Source organism: Pleuronectes platessa, chromosome 10, assembly GCF_947347685.1.
Source record: "Pleuronectes platessa chromosome 10, fPlePla1.1, whole genome shotgun sequence".
Lineage (NCBI taxonomy): Eukaryota > Metazoa > Chordata > Actinopteri > Pleuronectiformes > Pleuronectidae > Pleuronectes > Pleuronectes platessa.
The window spans coordinates 24,813,281-24,839,467 of record NC_070635.1 but is presented as its reverse complement, the minus strand read 5'-3'; the positions used below and the strand labels follow the sequence as shown (position 1 = coordinate 24,839,467).

General features: G+C 42.1%; 2 protein-coding genes across 2 annotated transcripts; both read left to right on the top strand.

The window, feature by feature from the left end:
- The first annotated feature begins 2,739 nt into the window (after positions 1-2,739).
- zgc:172323 (uncharacterized protein LOC564165 homolog) lies at positions 2,740-5,214 on the top strand. Its single transcript, XM_053433191.1, has 9 exons — positions 2,740-2,963; positions 3,169-3,328; positions 3,446-3,595; positions 4,015-4,134; positions 4,217-4,312; positions 4,407-4,541; positions 4,635-4,745; positions 4,842-4,952; positions 5,086-5,214. Exons 1-9 carry the CDS (start codon positions 2,740-2,742, stop codon positions 5,212-5,214), a joined length of 1,236 nt encoding a protein of 411 aa, XP_053289166.1.
- A 7,649-nt stretch (positions 5,215-12,863) lies between these two features.
- On the top strand, positions 12,864-18,057 carry prdm13 (PR domain containing 13). The gene is made up of 4 exons (XM_053433288.1): positions 12,864-13,031; positions 14,397-14,528; positions 14,630-14,750; positions 16,568-18,057. Exons 1-4 carry the CDS (start codon positions 12,864-12,866, stop codon positions 18,055-18,057), a joined length of 1,911 nt encoding a protein of 636 aa, XP_053289263.1.
- The last annotated feature ends 8,130 nt before the right edge of the window (positions 18,058-26,187 follow it).

The window sequence follows — 26,187 nt, the reverse complement described above, 5'->3', positions numbered from 1 at the left end:
GTTAGAAGAATACAGAATGGCTCAGGGAAGATCCCATTACATTTTTGGTGTGAATGCAGGATCAGGGGGCGGTTACAGGATTTATTTGTTACTTTCTTTAACATCTTTAGATTTGGTGTTTTTCAACATTTCCATTGATTTCACAGAGAATAACTAATTAATATGGATGACAAAAATGTATGGTTTAACAAGGTGACTGTTGGGCTTTGAAATAGGTATGTGCTGTCTGAGTGCCCTTCTAGTTTTTTTTTTCTCTATGGGTGTAAACTCTGTAGTATAAAAATACAGCTTGTATTCCTTAATCTGCATGTGTGCCACATACCAAGCCTTTCAAAAATGATTTGGGATATAAATATCCGCAGGCCTGCTGAGGTGACAACTGCTGGGAACATGATGATCTACTGTATTGATGGGTTATGACCCATGCTTTCTCAGTATGAATTTGTCACCGACTCTCTATGGAACATTAACAGGTTCCTTCATCATGATGAATGTGTTTGTTTTCAACTGGAAAGAATGCAGACCATGTACATGGGCCTTGTTCTCTCTCACACACACACACACACACACACACACACACACACACACACACACACACACACACACACACCCTAGTACTGAACTGGGAGTCCAAACAGAACTGAAATAAAAGATCTCATCATCGGATTAGGTAACATCTATAAAATATCTAAGCCTATCACTGATCTTAGATGGAAAACTGACCTCAAAGGGATGACCTCTTGATGCATGTAAAGTAAATTCTCTGTCTCAGAAGTTTAAGAACTTTTTTTATTTAACAGCTTTCTCCCGACAGGGGAGGGAGTAGCCCCTGGTTTAACCACTTCACACTAAAGTCTGTCCTGCTACGGCGAGAAGACATAAAATACAATGATGACTTAAAAAATTCATCATGTCTGTCCTTCGTCTATTTATGGCATTTTAAGCTAACCCTCTTTACAAAGGATATTCTTTACGTTATATCACCGTATACTTGATGACCTTTTTATTATTTTGTCAGAATGACAAGCATACGTACATGATCTGATGATTTGTCAGAAGCTATGAAAAATTATAAATTCTGTTTGGGGTGAGATCCCAGCTATAAAACCAGGTTAAATGCATCGAATTTTCATCTGTTCTATAATTGGATCGCTGAGACTCAGCTCAGTTTGATCCTCAGCTCATCTAGTTTACATTCTGATCTGTACTTGGGCAATATACTGAACCCCAATAGTGTGTGATAGAAAAAGTGATCTGTGTAGAAACGTGTATGAATGTGTCTGTGAATGCAACTTGTACTGGAAAGTGCTCACATTTAACAATAAAACTGGAAATGTGCTTAATAAATGCAGCCCAATTATATGTGCATTTCCAGCAATATCTCTTAGAAGTCTAATTGACTTAAAAAATAAATAACTTCATAGCAGAGTCTACTGTATATTACATAACATACATGTGTTACAAAAAATAGGCATTTCCTTGTTTACTTTCTGTATTTACAGAGGTTAAGTAAAACAAAATGTGCAAGTCATGGTGACATTTGAGATGAGACATAACAAACACTGTGACATTCTGAAATGATGAGTGATGCTATTTGTTCGCTATATGAAAAGATTTAGTGGAGAAGGATTGTTCATAAATGAATTTTCCTCTTCTTCCAAAAGAAAGTCCCACACTACTGCCAGATCTGAGGTCAGTGGAAAAGAACAAATGTTCACATAATCCATCAAGTCAGAGCTTACAAGATCAATCAATTTTAAAAAGCCTTTTAGAAGTTGAATATGATGATTTATCATCTGGCTTAAAGATGGATTTATTCTTTATTTTGGTCATTCTGTGTTTTTCTGTGTGAGAAGCTTGGAAGTTAGGTTTTGTATAAAGGTTCATGTTTACAGTAAACTTTAAGGACAGTGACAGGGTTTACTGACCCTCGACCAAGTGACCCTGTAGGTGTCAATGAAGACCACTGTTTTCTCCCCTCATATCACTGTGCCATGTCAACCGTAAACTCCAGACTACAGCCGCCCCTCCTCCTTTTTTCTCGGCCTCCATATTTTCCCTCAGAAGCGGTTGATTCCAATTTTTTTCCCCTGCATACTCCACTTTTAATATGTTGAAAACAGACCGGACTAATAAGTACTAATTTATGTCAAATCTCGCCAGAGCCCTTTGTTCCTCTGCAGCAGCCGCAGCCTCATCAGGTCACCCTCCAGCCTCTGCTCAGCGTTCAATTAAAGTCCCTCGTCCCATCAGAGCAGATCACGTCAGTGCTGCACCTACTGGCTGCCATGACTGAACAGACCCTTCCTGCCTGCCTGCCTGCTGCCCAGTGCTGTTATGGACACTGATGTGGTGCATGTACCATAATCCTGGCAAAACCGTTACTGGCTGTGATAAGACTTAGACTGATATATTGTCTGTATATTGCAGAGGGACTAATAGTTGAACCCTTCACTGATGCCATCAGCCACTGTCACAGCCCAGATCTGCTCCTCACAAGCTGCTGACAGATTTCTGAGTTGCAGGTCACGCCTGCGTTGGTGCAGAGGTTCAAGATTCCACAGGTGTTGGCTCATGCAATGGGCTGTCTGACAGGGAAGGGGGATGAGAAGCAGTAGGAGTTATAAAACCTGGGTGCAAATCAGGAAGCTGGAGCAGCAGTGAAGAACAGTAAACCACAGATAGTTGCCTGCCTGGGTAGGTATCTCTTTTGGAGGAAGCACAGTCCCTACCGCCATCATGAGCCGCAGCCCGGAGAGAATCTCATCCTACCGCCGTCACTTTGAGGACATCAGCAGCTTTTCCCATCAGGTCAGGGTGTCCAGCCCATCCCCCACGAGGAGAGAGGCCCGTCATGCCTCTGCCGGCTACTCCTGCAGAGCCGGGGCTGGCAGCATGCGTGTGGAGTCAGTGGGAAGAAGGAACGTCTCGGCCGCACGCAGGTCTCGCATGGTTGGAGCAGGGTAAGCTGGGTCAGAGCAGTCCGCTATGGACTAAGGTTTGTGAGCAGGCTGTACACTTAGCTTATTATTTTCTAAGGTGAGCTTGTTGCAAAAAAAAGTATTTGTGAAAATTCCACTTCCTCAAGCGCCCTCTCAAGCCATTTACCCTCTTTTAAAAGAGAGTTCTGTGGCTTTGCAGTAAATGTGAATTGGTATGTGTTGACAGTGTGAGTGCAGGGGCCATGGTGTGTGTTGGGCCCAACGGAGAGCCTGCCATGGACCTAGATGTGGCTGCAGCTGAGAACCAGGAATTCCTCACTACACGCAAAGGTGAGAGGCATGAGATGATCGTCCTCAATGATCGACTGGCTGTTTACATTGACAAGGTAAACATTTTTTTTTATTATTCTCACCTGTGTGAGCACAGAGATAGGAATACATATTAGAGCGTCTAGTTTTGGCTTACTTGAAATATCTCAGCTGAGGTTTTCCTGCACTTTTAGGTTCGATCACTGGAGCAGCAGAACCAGCTACTGGAGTCAGAGATCGAGGCCTATCACAACCGCTTTGAGAGGCCAACAGGTCTGCGCCTCCTGTATGAGGAACAGCTGAAGGAGCTGAGAAAGATCGCTGAGCAGATGAGAGTTCAGCGGGTGAGACCGAATTGTCCAGGCTGCACATTGCTTCTGTTTCTTTTCTTTCTCTCTTTTTTGTACGATGCTCAAGAGCAGAAAGACTGACTTCTTTGCTTCTGGCGAGCTTTACACCTCACTAATCTGCATAAGACTCATCCAAGCAAACGATACAAGACGTCAACTTGGTGTTTTCAAGGTTCCTTACCTGGTAACAGGCTTATTTCTGGCAGGCAAATAGAGAAGTGCCTCAGCATGTTACGATGTCATGGAGTACATCTGTCTGTCTGTCACACACACACATACACACACGCACACACACACGGTCAGGTTTGAAAACATGAAATGCAAAAGAGGCTGATCTGCATTTTTCACACAGCCATGCACACACCTTCAAATCTCATGGACGAGCAAATTACTTATGGCATTTTGGTTTTCAGGATGTTTCCTTAGCGGCGAAGGAGTTCACAGCTGCTCACCTAGAGGCAATCAAAATCAAATACGAGGAGGCAGTGGAGCTGAGGAAGAAAGCTGAGTTAGACATTGAAACCTTCCGTCCGGTAGGTTCCATTTAATTACGGAATATTGCAGTCTTTACCATATTCATTTAAAGTTGTATTAACAATGGCGAGCCTTCTTTAGGATGTGGACAAAGCCACCTCCTCACGCATTGCCTTGGAGAAGAAGCTGGAGCAACTGGAAGTTGAAATTGAATTCCTGAAACGTGTTCAGCAACAGGTGCATAACATCTTTATGTAAAGATTTAAATATTTAGTTTATATTTATTTATTTAGTTTACGTTTAATTTTTATGATAAAATGTTTTTTTCCAGGAAATTGAGGAGCTCATGAAACAGATCTATTCAGCTCATGCTGCAGCTGAGAGTGCGTTCACACTCCCTGACCTGGCTGCTGCTTTGAAACAAATCCAAACCCAGTATGACGACATTGCAGCCAAAAATCTCAAGGTAAATAATTACACTTGATTAGCACTGGAGTATGCAGTGAAATCCTCTATATTCTATGTTAATATATGTAATTATTTCCCCTTTCATTTCTAGGAAATGGATTCATGGTATAAAAACAAGTTTGAAGATCTAACAAAGAAGTCAACGGGTCATGTGGACAGGGTTCGAAGCTTTAGAGAAGAAGTGGCTGGTGCCAAAAAGGATGTGGGTGTCAAAAGTGAAAATTGATATATAAATATTCATTGAGAAAATTAATAATGAATGGCTGTAATAAACAAAATCGTGCTAAAATATCTCCAGATCCAAAACAAAGAGCGTGACTTGGATGACCTGAGGACCAGGAATGAAGCTCTCGAGGCTCAGATCAGAGAAATGCAGGAAAGGTACATGAAGGAACAGAAAGACCTGCAGGTAAGTGTAGACTCAAATGCGGGGTGCATACCTCATCACACCTGAGTCAGTCATGAACACAAACCTTCACTTTCATGAATGCAGACACAAAGCCACAACAATGGTTCAGGTAATGGCATGGTTTTGTTAATAGGCTCGGATTGAGTCCCTGCATCTGGAGCTGAAAACCACAAAGGAGAAAATTGCACTGCACCTGCGTGATTACCAAGACCTCCTGAATATGAAGATGGCTCTGGAGATTGAGATAACAACTTACAGGTAAAGGAATAACAACCTGAATATTGATTAAATATTTGATGTCATCTTAGTCTGAATTTTGTCATCGTTTGTATTTTCTTTGCAGAAAATTGATTGAGGGAGAGGACCTGCGGCTGACTGGCATGATGCAAACGCTGTCTCTGACCACCTGTTCCACCAACGCTATTGGTGCTGGGGTGAGCTTTGGTGGAGGGAGCATGGGCGGAGCAGGTGGTGGTGCGAGTGCAGGAGGCATGGGGAGTGAGGGAGGAATGGGTGGGGGCATGGGTGCAAGAGGCATGGGTGCAGATTCAGGCAGTTCTGCTGGAGGTATGGGTGGAAGAATGAGCACTGGAGGTAGGGCAGGTGGGGCAGACATGATTGGTGGTCATGGATTGGGAGCTGGGGGTGCAGGTGAAGGTATAGGAGCTGGAGCTGTCGATGTGGGTACTGGTGGTGGAAGTGGAGGAGTTGGTGCTGGAGAAATGAGTAGTGTTGGCACTGGTGGGCTAGGTGCTGGACGTGCTGGTGTTGGTGGTGGCTCAGGGGTTGCAGGGCATGGTACTGGACCTGGAGGTGCAGGCTTGGGAGCTGGAGGAGCGGGAACTGGGGTTGGGGGAAACTTCAGCACCGAGGGCAAGGGTGACAACAGCGTGGGTGGTGTTGGAATTGGTCCAGGTAGTGGCTCTGCAGGTTCTGGTGGCATGGGGTTCAGTGGAGGCGAAGGGAGGGTTAATGGAACTGGTGGAGGAATTGGAGGGGGCGGAGGCAAAGACCACGGAATGGGTTCCACTGGCAGGGGCAGCGCAGGAACTGAGGGTGTGGTTGGGGATGTTGCATTGTCAGGCATTGGTGGGAAGGGGAAGAGTGGTGGAGGGGGGGATGAAACCAGCGGACCCGGGCTGGGATTTGGATCAGATGCATATGACGGCAACATTGAAACCTATGCAGATCAGGCTGTGGAGCTGACGGAGAGAAGGACAGTGCTCATTAGGTAAAGGTACCAGGTGTCATCTATGTTCTCCTAAACAGGGCCTCTGTATATCGTAGCATTTAAACCCAGATTAAGAAGCAACAACTTCAAGAATCTTAACCTCCTTTATGACAGGGTTAGGACCAGCATTCACCTGCCCTAGATGTCTAACCCTCTCTTCGTTATTTCTTCCCGGACAGAACGGTGAAAAAAGAGGGTGACGTGATGGAGATGGACCGCCAGGAACAAACATACACCATCACCGGTGCAGCCGATGAATCTGACGAAGAGTGAGCAACCCAAATTCCCAAGTGACCTCCTCTCACCCTTAAACCTCCACGCCCCTCTGAGCTTTGCACTGACCAAACGCCATGTCTGGGCACTGACCTGCGACCTTTGCCCTGGACAAGAAGATCATGAATGACCCTTTGCTAGAAAGTTAAACCTTCCCCTTACAGAGTTTGAATATGCCTAAGAACACTCAACATGCTCTCTAAACTTGTGTGTGCCTCACACTCCCTCTGTTTTCTTCCCACTGCAAATAAAGCTATCAGCATTCAACTACCTTGTCTTTCTTTTTATTTGATGTCTCTTTCAGGTTTTTCGCTGAGGTGGCCTTTAAGGACACTAAATTGAATCTAACACCATAGTTACATGAAATGTGAAAATGTAGTTTTGCTTAGAATAGAGAAATGATCCTGTTGTTCAAAGCTTTGGCTTGGATGGAGGAAGAGTGGAAAAAAGAAATAAGCAAACGCAAACATAGAGAGAGACAGAGTCACCTGAGGGTCAAGGCGGTTGCCCTGACACTTTCTGCAGGCCTGAGGAATCCATCAGTCAAACTCTGCTCTGCAGCGGACTGACGGAGCACAGACGTTTTCTGTCCTCATTCCATCCACATCCACACCTTTTCCTCCCGCTGCTGATTGGGAGCGACTGGATCTGGCCAGCAGATGCCAAACACTCTCAGTGTCCTGCTCAAGGGCTGAGAGCAGAAACATGCAACACACCAATCCAACAAAAACACAACAAAGATATAGGAAGAGCAAGATGGCCAATGGAATCTTGGCAGAAATAGTAATATTGTTACAATGGAACACATGTGACTCACCTTGATATCAACAAATATAATTCTTAATGACCTTATTGAAAAGTCAATACATTAAATAAAGTTAGACATCAATGGGCTGTTCTGTTAATGAAGATGGAAATTTGCTACGTAATAAAAAAATACTGACATTTTATTGTTTCTTGTTTCACTGAAGCAATAGTATTCACAAACAATTGAATGTGCTGATTTAAAACTCTTAGAACATTCTATATTTTGCACAGCTTGAATATTCTTCTATCTTAATATTTGTTATAGTGTGCTGTGTGCCAGATACCTTGCTGCGGTAATAGCCCATCTCAGATTGGAATCGATAAATAGCATAAATCTATCTCTATGTATGATATGTGCATTAAAAAGCATTGCATTTCCCCCCGAGAAGAACGGTTTTAAATTGCCATTAAAATCCAAAATATAAAGTATTCGTTGTTTTTTATTCATCCAAACTTTTAATTCAACATAGTTAAATAAGTAAAGGATAAAAGGGAATGAAAGGGTTATAAATGAGCACAAATCTTTCCATGGAGCAACCAGCATCTTCTAGCCACATCACCACATGATGAATAATTTCTTTAACACTATAATATAATAATCAATATTTCTCCCGGACATCACTTCCACAAGCTCATCCCACCCGAACACGCGGAAGACAATTAGTCTGAACCCGAGACTGTCAATCGGAGAAATAATGAGGAGCCGCGAGACGCTCGTATCATTAGATCACATTTTGTTACAGCAAATTAATAATGTGCATCCAACCCGAAACATGCATACAGCTACATTTATAATAAGTCAGCCTATATACACGTATACGTATATATGGATCTCACTTCAGAGAAATAGATGCAAATTGGGTCTACGTGAAGGAACGGTATCGATTTTTAATAGAATTACGCAGGCAAGAGGGAGTGTGTCGGCATGTGTGTGTGTGTGTGTGCGCGCGCGCCTGTTTAAGTGCGAGTGTGCGTGTGCGTGTGTGTGTATGTGTGTGTGTGTGTGTGTTTTAATACGATATGGAGCTCTCCATGGTGCTTCGTACTCGGAGTGGAAAAGAACGGATGCACCAGAGGAAAAGTGTAGAGTGTAGAGCGTAGTCACTCAAATAAATTAATAAATTAATTGTAGTCACAAGCAGTGATTTGTCTAAATCCTACCCTCAAAATTATATTTTCAATTAATCAAATGGTAAGCAATTTTTATTTGAAATAATACGCAAAATATTGTATTGTACTAGTAGTATCAGTATTGTTATCAGTATTATTTTTATTTTTAATATTATTATTATCGTTTGCTGTGAAATGGTCAGAACAAATTACAAAACTAAATTGTTATGATCAAAAGATACTATTTAAAAGAAATTCCATGCGAAAAGTACTACAAAAGAAAATAAGCATGACTTCACTTTAGACGTTGTTTGACCTTATTCAAACATACAGGCCAGTCAAGGTTATAGTCCTACATGTCTTCCAACATGCTCTTTGCCATCTTACTTGTTTTCCTCACACTCTCAGTTTGCAGAAACACACCGCGCAGCCAAGTGGGTCACTAACCTTCATCCTGCAAGAAAAATGGTGTTTTACTCGGAGCCGAGGGAAAGAGCTGCCCATATTCACCAAGGAGGGCAAAAGTTGGGACTCTCTTTGAAACTCTGCGCCTCTGTCACTTTGTGCACATGCTTTGGGGTGGCTAAATCCCAATTAGGGTCGGCTGACACGCTGCTCTATTCATGCACGGCCCTGCCTGCATACATTTGCCTAGGAATGAACTCCTCAAATGGATCCGCTGCTAAATGCGCTCCGCAGCAGAGAGAATTGGCCTGAGTGACACTTTCTTTCTGAGGCGCTCGAGTGAGAAAAGGTATGAATTTATAAGGTACACCGAAACATATCAATTCACGCAACTCGGCGCGCCTTTATCCGCGTCTGCTCATGCGAGATAAAGTGACTTTAAGTCAGGGAAATGTGGCCCGGAGAAAGAAAATAAAAAAGCTGGGCGCAAAACTTCAGAGACTTTGAATACCGACATGGTGCAGCCCCTTTCTGAAGAGGGGAGGAGAGAGAGATAGAGAGAGGGGAGGCATTTTGAATGAAATCACGCATGAACAGCGTTGAATCAGGTGCCGTTTATTCGGCTCCTCACTAATGCGATTTTGAATATTAGTCTGGGTTAAAATCCCAATCATGTCATCTGGTGGGAGTCCCATACAAGCATCATTACTATTCAAACGCGTCTCAAATGTCCCACCCGCATAAAAGCAGCTGGTCTGGCCTCGGCGCAGCCTGGGTCTTTCCCGAGGTTTCTCAGGGAGTATTAGACACCTCCTATATTGTCAAGGTCGGGTTTAAATACAGAAAAGGAGATGAAGAAAATGAATATCAGCGCATCAGTCTGAATATTTATTTTCTTCTGTTTCTCTCTCATATCTTTTAAGAAAGTCAAAGTCTTTGACGGATAGATTTCAGGCTGCCCAGAAAAAAAACGAGGATTTAGCTGTTCTTCTTTCTCTCCTTCATTATGAATTGAAGGAAAGTGTGACCAAATGAGTGTGAGAGGCGAGGAAGGTGTGGGCTTACACATGTGGACAAATAGATGGATGCAGACAAACACACGGTCAGTTCTGAGACGTGGGAATGTGTGAGAAATAGGCCACATTGCTAAGTGGGACAATGATTTCGCGGCTTCTCTTGAATAGAGCCAAACAAAGTTTATGGGTCGACATAAAAAATGTGTTTTCTTCGGAGCTCGGAGGGGTCCTAACTGGAGGGGCCATTGAAACCAGTCCAGGAGAGGTGGTGGTGAACCCTTGGCACCCCTGAGGTATAGTCAGGGCGCATGAATGGTGATCCCTGGTGGGGCATTGCTCTCTGTATTTACCGCGTTGCTTTGCAGACAGGTTGTTCCTCTATATTCATGGCTCATTAATGGCCAACCAGTTAAATCAGAGCCCCACCGTTTAGACAGTTGAAATCCCCCCTCCCCTAAAAAAAAAGAAAAGGAAAGAAAAGAAAAGGCTGGCAAGAGTCAGGCAGAGCGGCCCATAAAAACGTCTCCCTCCTCTCTCCGCCTGCGATTCTTCTCAGGTCGTTATTTAAGTTCAGTAAGAGACACGGAGTTCATTTAAGAGAAGCGCACTTGCAGAATTCGTGTTGATTGACTCCGCAATATTGTCCAAGAGCAAAGATCCGACCATGTAATTAATGTCTTTTCTCTTTTTAGCAGGGAGGAGGGACAATACCGCCGGTCAAGCCATTTAATTTCATTTAATTTTCCATCCCATTTGCTTCCAACACTGCTTTCACTCTGACACCGTCTTTTGACTTTACGCACAGTGAATCGGGGAGGAGGCGGCGGAGGGGGAGAGATGGGACTCACCCCCAGCGACTCCTCCGCGAACAGAAAGGAAACGTCTTCGCCTTCGACTCCGGAGAATAATGAATTTCACTGTGGAGAAGTGTTTCTTAAAGCAGCGCAGGGGTGGATGGGAACCAGCCGCAAATGCCGAGGCGTTAATAAATAACCTCTCCGCACAGCCGGGTGCAAACCTTGCGCCTATTGATGAGATTGTTCGCGTGTCGCTCAGGCTCTATGACTGTGGAGGAGCGTGGGGAGCAGAGAGATTCATGGTTCACCTGAACCCTTTAGATGCTCTTGGTTAACGCAGCTGTAGATTGTGATTTAGTGTCTTGTCTGTTTGATGCATTCTTTAAATAAATAAATCTGATCAGCATGCAGGTACAGCCTGCATATATTCACGTGAGGACATTAGGTCAGAGGTTAATATGGTCTGAACTGATCGCCCACATGTTCTTGTTCTTCCTCTCTGTTCAGACCCCAGTAACTTTCAATTACCTGCTGCACATATAAAGGCTCAGGGCTCCACTTCGCTCCAACCAGATACTCAATATTCTGAGCAGCCAGCAAGTCAATCAGTCCGTGAAAGATTTTATTATAAAATGTATATCTATTGTATAATTTTAGTGCCTATGTATTTAATATATTATGTTGTTGTTTTCTTAGAACGTTGAAAACATATGGACATATTCTCTGAATGTGTCGGATTAACTGAAGGAATAAAGTTTTCTTCAGAGAAACCTTCCCAAAATTACAAACACAAAAAAATCTCTGTTATAAAAATCTTAGGTGATACGTTTTTTCATACAGGACACAATGTATATGATATCAATCAATAAAGATAATCAAGTCAATCAATACTTATTCCCGATATTCCTGTAGTTATGTCTCTTTGATGTAATAACAGTTTTACATGTGTCGAATATCACCAATTATTTTAACATTTTTATTTTAATAAAATATATTATATGCACTACGAAAAGGGAAAAAGCGTCCTATTTTTCTAGCGTTGCAAAAAAAATTTGGTAATTCATTTTAATAGAAAAACATCTTTTTAAAAAATATTTTAAATCATCATTTTAATTACACTTGCTACTAAAATGATCTACCACCTTAGGGTAAAATTACTTATAATTAAAGCAAAATATCATAATGGATTTATGATTTGTATTAATATTTCCCCTTTTCCTTCAATGAAACAACAGAATGAATATGTGTTGAATTAGGAGGACGAGACACAAAAACCACAAGTGTGTATGTGTGCGCGCGCGCGCGTTGAAAAGATGGTACTGGTTATTTCTAGTTGTTTTTTCTCTCTTCCTTCTTCTTCCTACTGGTGGTTCTGCCTTTTCAGTACCTGCCTGATCGCAACCCGGCACACGCCGAGAGTCAATAGGAGTTAACAAGTCCTCTAAACTTTCCTGCGCCTTTTGTCAACCTATGGACACAAAAAGAGGAGGGAGAATAAAGACGCTTTGAAGTATATAAAACCTCAAAGAATGCCAGCCAAGTAGATTTAAAGTAGCCACTCATTTCCAAAAACCTGCCTTGAAAGGAGGGAATGGGAAGGGTTGAGGATTTATGGATAAATTATACAGTGGATTTGTCAGTGAAAATATCGGAACTGTCTGCAGGACAAAGCCACATGCTGAGGATTAATGGTCGCTCTGGACCTTTGATTGTGCACCCTCTTTTCTCTGCCCTTGACAAATTGGATTTCGGGGATGGGAAGGTCGCCTGGCCCTTTGTGTCTCTTGACCGGTTTGGAGCAATTCATTATGCGGCGGGGTGAGGGAAAGTCTCCATGTGACCGGGCCGGCCCGTTTCCCCTCTCCTCACAGCTGCAGGGAGAGCCCAACTCTCTCACACTCACACACACGCACACACATGCGCACACACTCCATCCAGTCAAACTCTGGACCACCTCCCCCTCAAACTACCTAACGTAGCACAGCATCACCTCTCTGCCCCCCCCCCCCCCCCTTTTTTTTTATCCTGGAGCTGGAGAGGTTGGGGTGAGTGAGTGTGTGTGTGTGTGTGTGTGGGGGGGGGGTTGGGGGGGGGGGGGGGGTACCTTGCTTGCACCATCACTAGAAAAGCCGGGCAGCATAACGCCACCGCGTCACTTTGAGGACGGATATCGACCGGTCCTCATCCTCCTCTCTGTCTCTCTCTCCTCCTCCTCTCCCTCTCTCCTTCCCTGCAGCGCTCTCCCACTCACACTCGGTCTCCATCAGTCTTCATGGTTCTAATCTCACCCCACGCCATGCAAGCCACCCGGGCGTCCACCACCGTCAGTGTGTTTGCGGACTGCAGCATCCCGGCCGGGCTCCGGATAGGACCGGTACCGGGCATCTTCAAACTGGGGAAGTACTTGTCGGATCGTAAGGAAGTTGGACCCAAGAAGAAGGTATGTTAAAATGATACACTGACACTTTCAAGAAGTCATTCAAGTTCCTCACTATTTGTGCTGCTTTTTTTTTTTTTACTTGGTAGTCCAGTTTATGTGTCTTGCTTTTAAATATTTTTAAAGTGGCATGGTGCACTGGATAATTGATAAGGAGCTGCATTGTCATATTTTTAAATAAGAATTTACGCATTTTCTGATTAGTAGTTTATTTAATCCATAACTCTATATTCGAAAAGAAAATTTTTACTTTTGTTAAACCATTGCATGTTCTGTCATTTTTACCTTTTTATCTATAAAAATATACTCCATCGATTACAAAAAATATAACCCCCTGTAGGCCTATTTACTCCCTGTTGAGTAATATTATTTAAAACAATTTTGGATTTTTAAAGCTGCACTGTCAAACTCTATCGGGCCCTCGGTTATTAATTGCTTTGGCCTGTCATGTTGGAAATAATTGAGCTCCATTAGTGGCAGACTTGTCAGTCTGTGCTTCTAGTTAACCGGCCTAATGGGCGACCCGGGTCTGCCGCCTCACATTTCACTGCCTGGCGGGCCTGTTATTCCGATGAGCCGTTTACTGTTAATGTAATCCGGCCACAGAAAGATGCCACTGAGGCCCCACTACCTGCAGCTAGGGAAATAAAATACAGAAACAATAACAACAAGGATGAAAAGTAAAAATCTAATAAATTGTTGTTCATGTTGCCGCAGTGGGATTTGGAGTTAATGTCTTCAAAATAATATTTAGAAAGTAAAAGTCTCCAGACCTGACATTTTTTAAATACAAGACAACAAAAAAATAAGTCACACTTTCTGACACATTATCATATTTATTATCATTATTTTACACATAAACAAACAATAAATACAAACAATTTGATGCCATGCGCGCAGCTATAACCGCGCCCTGTTATTGTTGAGGCTGTCAGCGCTTGTGATTGATGCGTCTAAATGCGTGGCCCCCGGGCTGCAGGCGATCATCAGGTGCAATCTCTGTGTCAAATGTCACGCTTCGATCTTTAATGTCCCTGAACAGTTTAGAAACGCTCTGACACTCCTCAAATTCGTTTCCCATATCAACTCAATTAGGCCCGTGTGTCATTCTCTTTAGTAAATTATCAGCAGAGCGGATAAAGAGGCGCATTATGCGCCCTTTGGTCAGGCGTGGCCGCGCGGCACCTCCAGGTACCTCTTTAAAAAATAGATGAATTTAAGTAATGGATTAGCGGATTAACAAATAAATGATTGAGATAAAAACAGAACAAGTTGAAGTTCTCCTTTCATGTTTCCCATCACCCCTGTTCTGCTGTGGTCAGTTGCAAACCTTGCCTCATTCGTTTCATTTCCCGGCCTCGTTTCTAGGTCCGCTTGGTGCGAGGAGAGTTCGTGGATGAGTCGAGCTGTCCTGTGCCAGACTGGATCGGATTCATCCGCGCCGCCAGGAACAGCCAAGAGCAAAACCTAGAGGCTGTGTCGGATTTACCTGGTGGACAGGTGAACTTTTTACCCTTATCATACATAAATCTATAATATTCTTATTATTTTAAAATTTATTTGACACGCTTGTAATTAATCCTCTTCTATTTTTTTTAAAGATATTCTACCGTGTGCTGAGAGAAATCCCTGTAGGAGAGGAGCTCAGTGTTTGGTACTCCAACGCTATGGCCCAGTGGTACGACATCCCCACCACCGCCACTCCCACGCACGACGAGAAAGGTAAATGACACTGTTCATGCCCGAGGACCAGTTTCACCAAGCGGCTTTTGCATTCTGGGAAATAAAATGGAAAGTTATGACAATTATAGGGAACTCAGAATTTGAAATATAATATTATATTATAATAATATTACTTATTATTATTATCGTAATAATAACTCAGAGAAACTAAATTCAATGGGTCTATCGCCGTCATGTCTACAGGCTACAGGTCTGACAGTGTCATCGACATGTTGAGGCCCCATCACTGCACAATTAAATATCTGTCAATAACCACAATGGCCCTTCTTATCGCTCAGATATGCAAATCAATTGGATGTTTATTTTTCATCCTATTCCTCCAGCATATTTTTACCTTTATTTCGGAAGAAACACATTCCGTTTACCAGAAGGAGGAGAGACGATACATTATGCAGAGTGCATTATATTTGACGAATGTTACTGGCAACATGGCCTACAATATAAAGGGCAAATATAAGGCCTAATCGCAGGAGCGCCTCTTTCTCCGAGTGATTTCTTGTTGGCTGAGTTTTGTCTTCAGCCTGTGTTTGGACCGGTAATCCGTCTGTTTGGGCTGTAAAGATGATTTGGGGGATTTGCTTTTTGCGCTTGGGGATTAGTGTCTAATCTTAGCAAAACACACCAACCCAGCAGGATCTAATCCGTTAATAGAAATGATTATCAACCGATACTTTTAACTCATTCTGTCAAGATTGTTTCAGATTTCGATTAAAGCATAACGTGAACGAAAATGTGTTTAAAAAAGAATGTGCTTGAAACGTTTTTTTTTTTAAAGCAATTAAAGGCAAAACATTGACGTGTCTGAGCGACCGTGGAGGAGGAAGAGGAGTCTGGCGATTCAGTCAAGAGACAGATAGGTTAACAAATGCCAACGCGTCATTAATATTCATGAAGTCAAAAGGCAAATAAATTCGAGAACAAGTGCTTCACGGTGAATTAGGTGGGTGCGTTAAGGTATTGTGGCCTAATGAATGCTAACTTTTATGTGGGGTGTATATTGGCCTGCTTCTCCGGCCCGACGCACCGTGCGCTCATGGACATACGCTCGCTTCCCATTATTAGGCGTCAACAGATGGGCTGGCCCCATTGTTTCTGGAGACTTGCGATTTCAAGCAACAGCTGCTGTCACTTCCACGGGAAAGAGCACATGTGAGGAGAAAGTCCCGCATTCAATGCATCGCTTTCTGACCGCCAGATTGGGCAGGGCGTTTGCCCTTTTGATGGCGATCATAAACAATGGTCCGTATGAGGATTACAAAATCATTACATCTGTATTAACCTCTGAGTGATCGACCGGGGACCATTAAGATGGCTCCCCGCTAATACCATTTGGCACCAGATCTTAGGAGCCGCATCGTATCAGGCCTAGTGTTAAGGATCAGCTGAAGTGCAACAGTAACTGAAAAGAATATAAAATAACTATTATATGAAATATTAAATATACAAAAGAAAAATTTCCCGAGGAAAATCGAACAAATGTGACAATGCATCACTCAATGCACTTCGCTGCAAAAGTAAATACAATATTTTCTATTATATTTCTCTCAATTGAATCATGTTGTGTACCACACACGACATGCTCAAACAGATTAAATATGGTCGTGTCTCTACAGGTTGCCAAACCTGTTATTCTCATTTTACGCACGGGTGTGGTGTTTTTACGCATGGAAATATATATGGAAATATTCTGATAACTGACATGTCATCCGAAGGCTTATTAACTTTTTTCACGATGTGTTGTGTCAGGTAATGAGCTGCGTCCACCTCATCATTAATGTCACCCTTGTTGTCTACAGGTGAGGAGCGATACATCTGCTGGTACTGCTGGAGAATATTCAAATACCCGAACACACTCAAGGCCCACGTCCACTTCCACTGCGCGCTGAGCAATGGGCGGGGGTTTGTGAGCAGCGAACAGGCAAGAGGCACCGAGACATTCAGCAGGTCACCAAAGTCGGGAGATATCCCCAACACCTCCATCTCTCCGAGGAGCACTCACAACAACTCCTCCATGTCAGACTCGGGCCGGCGGGCGGTGTCCTCCTCGTCGTTTCTAATCAAATCGGGACTGCCCAAGAAAAGCAGCACCGAGGAGCAGGACCGGGCCCTCGACATGAGCGTCACCGCAGCCAGAAACCAGGGGCAGCTGCTCAGCCTGGGCGCCACATCCTCCGTGCTCAGCAGCATGGGCTTCCACCCGGGTGTGCGCTCTGCCTTCAAGCCGACCGGCGTCTCCAAAGTCCCGGGCGCTGACGCCTCCAGAGAGGACCCCAACGGGAAGCTGAGTGGTATGGCATTCAGCAAACTTATTGGTAACATGAAACCAATCCGGAATGTGGGCGAGACTCTGAACGGAGGAGGCAGCCATCCTCCAAAATGTGCACCTGCAATTATGGACGCCACATCCCCAATGGTGCCATGCACGAACGCTCTCCGGGCTTTCCCGCTGCTGCCTCACATGGAGGAGACCTCGGCTTTCAAGCACGTGGAGAGCCGGATGCACTCCGGCCTGTCCCCCTCCCGTTACCCCCAGGTGCCCCCTGGACTCCACTTTGAACGGTTCTCCCTCCCTCACTTTGATGGCGTTAAGACTTATGGTGGAGACTGTAACATCCCATTGATGCCCTTCACTGTCTATAACGGGGAGCTTCTGTACAGTTCACCTTACTATCCTCTGAAATTCCACTTCGGAAACCTCCTCAAGTACCCGGAGTCCATGTCCTACTTTGGTGCGCCGTCGTTGAGTCAAGACCTGGGCACCATCACCAACATCGACCGGGAGATCGCCATGCACACTCAACAGCTGTCCGAAATCGCGGCGGAGAAGAACCGGACGCGGCTGGACTCGATACCGGCCGGCGCCTCCAGCAACAGCGGCTCTGGCAAACCGAAAAAGGGACACCTGTGTTTGTACTGCGGCAAACTGTACTCGAGAAAATACGGGCTGAAAATCCACATGAGAACTCACACAGGTTACAAACCGCTCAAGTGCAAGGTGTGCTTCAGGCCCTTCGGAGACCCGAGCAACCTGAACAAGCACATCCGGCTGCACGCAGAGGGAAACACCCCGTACAGGTGCGACTTCTGCGGCAAGGTGCTCGTGCGGAGGAGGGACCTGGAGAGGCACGTCAAGTCCAGGCACCCCGGACAGACGGTGAAGAAACTGGAGGACAAACCCGGCGGCCTGTTCGAGGACGCGGAGCAGAAGAGCGACAATGACAGTGATGTGGACGTGTGCTTCACTGACGAACAGAGCGACCAGGAGTCGAGCAAAAATAATGACTGAGAGGTTTAAGAGAATGCCCATTGTCTTGAAATGGTGTCATTTAGTCTTGTATCGAATCATTTTGACATCCTCCCAAAACCTCCACATCTAATTATAGTGGACATGAGACCTCCAAATATATTTTTTTGTTTTTCATCTTGTCAAATTTACAAAAAAACAAACATATAATTTCGACCTAAAACTTTGCGCATTGCTTTGTATATTGCTTTGCGTAACTTTACACTTTGCATGTATTAAGTTATGAGTCACAGCAAAAGGTAAACATATTCGGTATCCTGATCAAGGGCACTTCAAAAATGCTTTAAAAACAAGTTAAAAATAAGAATTCGGACAGTGGTGTCCGTTTGCTTTAAATGCAAATCACCATAACTGTTTTCATTTTTATATACTTTTATAAAGCTGGCACTTCTAAAACCAAACAATAACAATGATTCAGGTAAAAAAAAAATCAAGGCTGAATATGAAAGAGACCTTCCTATAAGTTACAGTTAAGTTGGAGTGTAAAAATGTACCAGATGTGTTTTTTGTATGTCTCCCCCAGGGAAGGAACTATGAGTTTGAAAAGCCACTTCCACCCACTGCCCTCAAATAAACATAATGACAAATATCCCATACTCCCCTCTTAACTGTTAGTTGCACTTTAAAAACAGCAATGGGCACCTCATTCCAACAAATCAGTGACGAAAACAATGCTTAGAATCGAACTGATTTCCTCACTTCTTTGCAGATCTCGTGTTCCCTGCGCCTCGCTGAATAACACACTGTACTTCAATTTGCACTTTCATGGCGCAGGCATGTTGTTCTTAAAGCAGCAGCAGCCAGTTTATTTAAGGAATTATTTCTAGAGAGAGAAAATGTATTGATTGCAGTAAAGGATATAAGACGTGTAAAGTATGATATTTCACATCTGAGTTGAAAAGTGTTGTATACGTATGTTAATAAGTGATAATTGTCTGTGATGAGGACAATACTAAACTCTTGTCCAATACTTGGTTGTTTTTTTAATAAATCTATTTAAAAAATAAGAAGAAATTATGTGTTTTTATTGAATCATGAGATGTTCAGAATTTTTAAACCCTCACGTCTTCCATGTGAAGTTGTGGTGTAGGCCTGTATGAACATTTCGTTTCGTTTTTTGGTCTTAATTAGTCATTATTCAATTATTTCTGTAATTTATATCAAAATAGTATGCTAACCTATAATTTACTGAGCCGTTGGTCCACGCTCTGTGATTCAGCCGAGGATAAATACAGAGGGACGATACATTTCGTCCGTTTGAGATTTTTTTTATATATAATATAACAATTATAATAATAATATAAATTCTACTAATAATAATAATAATGTGACGTTATTAGTCAAAATAAACCCACCAAACGAAGTGGGGATGTAAATTGTCAAATGTATTAATATATTGAATATAAATAAAATATCATAAAACAAATTCATTGACAGTGGAAGTATTATTGACAAACTGTAGCTTACAAATAAGTGTTCACGGCTAAACAGTTGCTCGAGTGTTGAATTATCGAGTAATTAATTCATGTGCATTAATGTGTAGCATTTGATTGTTCTTCTCAATGTGTGGTTAATTTGAAAGATTCACAGTTCCAGCATATATTATGAATAATTCAAAAGCTTACAAAGAAATGTGATGGATTTTAAATTTTATTTCAGAAATGTGCTGGAGCGTTTCTGCACCGTCCAATTTAACGGTTGATTTAGATAAAACAATTTATCAGAGGTTGCTTTAAGAAATAGAAAACTCCATATTTTGACAAAAAAAGTGGAAAATGGCCCAAAAAAAACGTTGAGAATGTTGGGTCAGAGGGTCAGAAACCAAACCAATCTATTGTTTGGCAAGTGATTATATAAGAACTCCTCTTTAAACCCATAGAAACCATTTAAACTAATCTGACACAACAATATTGAAAGTCCTTCTGCACCCCCGAGGAATTTATGTCTTTCTAAAAATATTTAATTTCAGTTTTCTTCATTAGCGAGTTTTGTTTAATTATGAAGGCATGGACTTTGAAATTGGTGGGTGGTGTGATTGTGTGTGTGTGTGATTGTGTGTGTGTGTCTGCGTGCTGCCACCTTCTATCTAGATGAGGTGAAATCCAGCAGGCTTGCAATCCTGTCATTTCAGCGGTTGCTAGAGCCTCACAGCCGTACCCCACCGACCAGTCACTTCACACACACCAGAGAACAGAGGTGCAGCCATTTTCGAGGCATCCCAGTCACGTGGTCCTCACTATTATAATCTGAAAACATACATTTTAAAACACTATAGACCTCACTATAACTTTCATTTGCTTCTATAGTTGTGTCATATTTTTTCGATTGAAAAAGGAAACACACTGGAGGTCGTTGCAGTTTCTTTCACCCTAACCTACACTGCCTCCATGTGTTATTTTGCACACAATTCCCTTTGGCTGTGTGCAACTGACAATTAAAGAGCAGACAACCCCACAATGACAGTTGCAGGGAATTTAAACTGTCCGCTGGTGAATGACCTCCTAAGCTCTAGGAGCTGTAAAGGCGGTGGAAATAGGTGCGACCTTGATGTGGCAGCGTAAATACATTTGTGTTAATCTTAAAGATGCTATAGTGTGTCACCATATTCAATCTCCTCTGTCCCTATTACTTCTGTTTAACGCATTGTCAAGGCGGTGACACTGAAAAAACATTTAAACACAAAGACAGGTATAGCAGGAGGCACATGCACACACACACACAGACAGACACAAACACACAGACACACACACAGATATATGTTTCCATAGTGTCTAGGCCTTCTGGTTCATACATCAACAATCATATAAATCTGACATTTCTACACATCATTTCTACACATGAGTTGTGTGTCAAATGTCACGTCTGCATTGAGAAGTGAACAAGTCAGAGTTGATTTCTAACCACCAAACATACATTGATTTTCTAAGACATAGAAAGACTGACAATGGAAAGTGAATAAGACATAAAGCAAAAACATGATGTATGTCTCTCAGTAGACACAACATTCTCCAAAGAACCAAAAGTTCCCTGAAATTCAATCAAGCTGCATCAAAATGCACACACTTATAGAAATCAGTCCATAAAATTTGGCCTTCGAAGTTTTCCATCGACATTCCTGAATTATAAACTAAGAAATAAGTCAAAATGATGAATACTGCCATGTTTCACATTGCTAACAAGGGCGTAACAATTCCTGGATCTGCCCTTATATGCTGATCCACCCCAATATTTTGTGGATTCTTCCTTGGCCTACGTCTCATCCTTCTACTTGTGGTTTTGTGGTAATCCATTTGGTAGTTTCTGTATAATCTCGCTTACATATAATCAACCAACAGAGGGGTGAGAACATAAACTTCTTGGTGTAGATAAAGATGAGGGAAATTTATTTCAATCCGAGCTTTCGGTATAGGATGCAAAGCTGCATCACATCTGGTATAAAAGTTCAGTAAAAATATGTGAACGTCGGATTTCACTAACTCAGTCGTTCCTTTATTATGATGGAAAACAACTGATCGACAAGCGTTAAAAACAACCTGCAGGTCCTCTGATGTAGATCATTTTTCTCCTACAGTATGCAACACCTTCTATTCAGATCTGAACAACATGGAGTATCTGAAGTGCAGAGAGGATGCTATTACACCCTCCTCCAAGTTACCATCAGTCATTAACAAGTGTAAAATCACAACACACATTAATCTCAAGGCCATATTTCTACTACATGTTTCAGGCTATGATTTACTGACTAAGTGTCCTACTTAAAAAGCCAGAGTAATCTGTTACATTACTCATTTTATTATTTTTGTTCCTCAGCTGTCAGCTACGTCAAATGGACGCAGGGCACTCAGTTTATATAACCTCCAACTTTAAAGAAAGTGATTGCTGAATAGTCCTTGTTTGAACACACAACCTATAAATCAACTGTAGAATAGTTTGGTGGATACAAACTATTATATATTCACTATACTTTAGCTGCTGCACCAAGCAAACGGAAAAGCCAACTATAATACTTAAAAGTCAGCATTTTTGGAAATAGAAAGTAATAGTAATTCTTTCCTGTAATCTTTCTAAATAACGCAATAATGTGACATTCTATGTATCACATCTGATGGACTCAGTTATCCGATAATAGATTTAGTTTTGAATCTACAAATATTATACCTCACATAGCTATACCCTTTTGTAGCTTATTTTAGAAATGGGCCCTTTTTGATTGAGAGAATAACAAAGACAACATGTAGGAAAACTCATACTGACAGACAAGTTGGACACACGTCTAACATACTGGCAACCGCAAGCGCTACCCCAGTTCAAGCACCATCTCAATACGCCTCAATAGACCTGAGTGGAAGCCCTGACTCTGATTCAGGAGCACGTGGCCTTTTCCACCCAGTGAACACGAAGGCCGAGAGGCGCAGTGCAGATACCTTGAGGTTTTTCTATTAGTAGAGAAATGGATGGTGGGGTTGAGTGTGAGTCAGGCGGCCAAGGTGGTGAAGACAGAACCAAGCAACAAAGCAGAGCTTTTGATTCACTGGTTGATATTTGTTCTCCTTCTGGTCACAGGCATTGGATTGTGATGGAGAGAACGTGTTTGAAGATACAAGGGACGCTATTAGATTTTTCCGAGGGGATGTTGACCCCAGTCTTCCCAACACATGAGTTTAATGCTTGCATACCCAGGTTTGTCTGGCTGCAAAGGAACATCGAAAAAAGAAAGATGCAGTGCTCTATAGTTTAACGTGATGTGATGGATTTGTGGCCTGGATTAAATTTATTCCCTCGCTTATAGTGAGTTTAAGACAACAAGAAGAAAAGGCCAGTGTGATGCACATGAAATCCGTCACAAGGATTTATACTTTACATGCATCCTCGCTATAATTGGCTACAAATGCACACCATGATTCAACCCACGGGAATTATTGTAATTAACCACAGAGTGTTTTCACTCTCGGCAGGGGAGCAGCTTCAGAGGGTCGGAGCTGACTGTCCCTTTATGTGGCTGCTCCCCTGCATTATATTGTCTCCTCTGTGTACAATACTCAAGGCTCTCCATTGTGGGCCTCTGCATCAGTCTGGACCGGTTCCATACACTGTTTGTGTTCAAAATCCCTCTTCCCTCTCTCACACTATAACACCCTGCTTGCTCATCCCCTCCCACCAGCGTTTTCAATCAATTAGTGACGTTCATTAGTGGGAACATTGGGGAAAAAAGAGTTTGATTGAGAGAGTTTGACTCCCAGCCTAGAATTTGATCCAAAACCAGACTTCAACAGCAGGCTAGCCACCACATCCAGAACGACTTGTTTCCAGGCTACAATATAGTTTCCCATAAAGCCGGGAGCGGGTATCCTTGATCATAGGAATTCTTTTCATCCACTTGTCCTAACTGACCGGCCAATGGATGAGTCACGATAAAGATAGCGGATACTTCAGCTTCATGTCAAGGTTTTAAACTAATGAATAATCCAAGCATGCTGCATCGTCGAGGCTACCATAAGGTCATCGGATAAATTTTAAGAAATCAATTTGAAATGGTGTTTAAAAGAAAGTCTTCTTTTGAAGCCACCGTTAAATTGTTATTTCAGTGCAAAAGGCTGAATATAAAACGACATTAAACTGAGGGCCAATCATAAAACATAACCCAAAAAATAGTTCTTAGCATAAGCACAAGAAAAATAATACAATTACATTAAAGACACAATAGCTGAAAAAAAAAAGAGAAAAAAAAGGTAATTTTGGACTTGATATGTTGTGTTCAGGAGGGACAGGGACGAAGAGCTGCAAGTCACCAGCGTCATGCCATCTATTCTGCCCCTTTTTAGGTAAAACTTAACAGTTGCATATTGAATGCAATCCATTGTAACATGTAGATTGTGAAGGCTGGATTCTGTGAAGCGGAAAAGGAAATGTAAATGTTTCAAAGCGGAAAGTGTTTGTGATAAAACTTAATCATCTTAAAAACTCCCATACAAATACCCTTCAAATGACAATTCAATAGGAATATATGAACAATGTGCCTGTTTTTATTGCCTCTTGTAGGGAGGTTATGTTTTCACCCCTGTCCGTTTGTCTGTCTGCAGGATTTACACAAAGCCTTCCACAAAAGACAGAATTCATAAACTTATTTAGAAGATCAAGCCAGAGTTTTTATCACATGCTTTAACAATGCGAGATAGGGCAAGGGCATTTTTAATTTTTTTTCTCTCCAATTTCTCATGAAATATCTCACTGATTTCAATAAAAAAACATTTAGATGACTATTATCATTTTTGTGGGAAATTTTGTGCAGCTTGATTGAATTTAAAGGGACTGTTGGGTCTTGGTAGAGGTATGGGCCAACAGTAGAGAAATGACCACTCCTCCAACAAGCCTCGTTTTCTACTCTACAACATTTTGTATCGGCCTTTGCTCGTCGGCTGGTAGGAAGTTTGTAATCTGATGAGTTCTTCCCTGATTAACCGAGTGCCAATTACACAAAATTTTATTAATTTCTCAAAATTAAAATAACTTATACCACCACATATTATTGGGTTTATTGACTGGTTGAACATGGAGACAGAATGATTACAGGAAATGGAAAGTTATTTGTGCATTTAGATGAAATCATAACTTCTATCTCAGAAGTATGTGTTGGGGTTAGGTTAGATTTAGGTTTAGTGTTAGTCAAGTGTGTTGGTGTGTACTTGTACAGAGATCTTTGTGAGGACCATTTTTTTGCCTAGCACCTACAGAGTGAAGACATCTTTAAAGTGAGGACATTTTGGCTGGTCCTCACTCTCCGACCCAATTTTGACCTGTTTTTAGGGTTAGGGTTAGAATTACGTTTAGGTTAAGGTTAGAATACATTGATATGCAATGATAATATGAATGCTAACCTGCTAACTTCCAACAGTAAACACAGTAAACTAAAATAATATAAAATCAGATAATCTACCAAAGACCATGCAGAGATTTTGGTTTCTATCTGACATTCGCCTCAAAGTGTCCGATTTAAGCACAACTACAAGACATTCTCCTAGTTTCTTATTGTCAGTAAATATAAATAAGACATATGAATAAAAACACTTTTTGAAACCACTCAGGATGTTGAAGAATGCTTAAACCTTTGTCCCGAAATTTTTTTAAGACTTCCTCTTTTATGTCGAACAGTGAAGTCAGGTGGAACTTTTTTCTTTAGGTAACAAGCATGTCCTTTACTTTCTGACACACAGACGCACTCAGCCTGAATATGTTTCAGGTCAGTTGGTCATTCTGTTTTGAAATGTTTGTTTATGAGGTGTCTGCTAACATCCCTTTACAATGGAGGCATCGCCAAGATTTTTTTGAACTGCATAGCTTCATAGATTTAATGTCCTTGCTAGTTTGGATGATTCACAGTCTTCGCTGTGATCGCTGAACTTATGGCCTCCCAACTGAAGAAATAGACCCTATGTCTAAGGTACCATAGAAAGTCTCACTGGAAGGACAAACAGCTGATAATTTTGCAAAATGTTATTTTTTAGCGTTGTATACATCAATGATTACATTTCACTTACATCCATTTTATATGACTGGAGGCAGAAATCTGACGGATGTCTTAAAACCAAGGTGAAGGAAACCAATAACACAGGTGAACTTAGGATTCAAAAAAGAAAAAGACCGTTCAGGCACAAACTTGTTTTACACTGATTAAACCCTTTCTATAGGTAAATAATGCATGTGTGTGTGTGTGTGTCTCACAGTCCAAATGTTTGGACAAAACATGTTGTATAATCAGAATGAGTAAGTTTTCAACAGGATAATTAAACACAACTCACACTTTAAAGCAGAAAGATTTATATCAGTATTTTTTACGTGTTTTACGTCTTGGGTTAGTATCTGGGGTCGATCTTTTTTTTAATTGTAATCCAGGATTAGGATTTAACTTGATGTCGATTTTATGAAAATTAGCTTTCCTCTTTATAAGTCAATGTAGCCATGCTTATATCTTGAGCGGCTGTCGCTGAGGGGGTAGAGTTCTGTAACCAGACGGCCAGCTGCTCGATCCCTGTCTTCCCCGACTGCATGCCGAAGTGTCCTTGGGTAACGAATTTCCCCTGACTGCTGTTCCGTTCTCATAGAAAAAAGGCTGCC

Bases quoted from the DNA above. Each gene is read 5' to 3' on its own strand.
- zgc:172323 (XM_053433191.1), top strand. From the start codon at position 2,740: ATGAGCCGCAGCCCGGAGAGAATCTCATCCTACCGCCGTCACTTTGAG. The intron at 2,964-3,168 runs GTAAGCTGGGTC...ATGTGTTGACAG, and splicing joins TCTCGCATGGTTGGAGCAGG to TGTGAGTGCAGGGGCCATGG. The intron at 4,746-4,841 runs GTGGGTGTCAAA...AAATATCTCCAG, and splicing joins TGGCTGGTGCCAAAAAGGAT to ATCCAAAACAAAGAGCGTGA.
- prdm13 (XM_053433288.1), top strand. From the start codon at position 12,864: ATGGTTCTAATCTCACCCCACGCCATGCAAGCCACCCGGGCGTCCACC. The intron at 13,032-14,396 runs GTATGTTAAAAT...CCTCGTTTCTAG, and splicing joins AAGTTGGACCCAAGAAGAAG to GTCCGCTTGGTGCGAGGAGA. The intron at 14,751-16,567 runs GTAAATGACACT...TGTTGTCTACAG, and splicing joins TCCCACGCACGACGAGAAAG to GTGAGGAGCGATACATCTGC.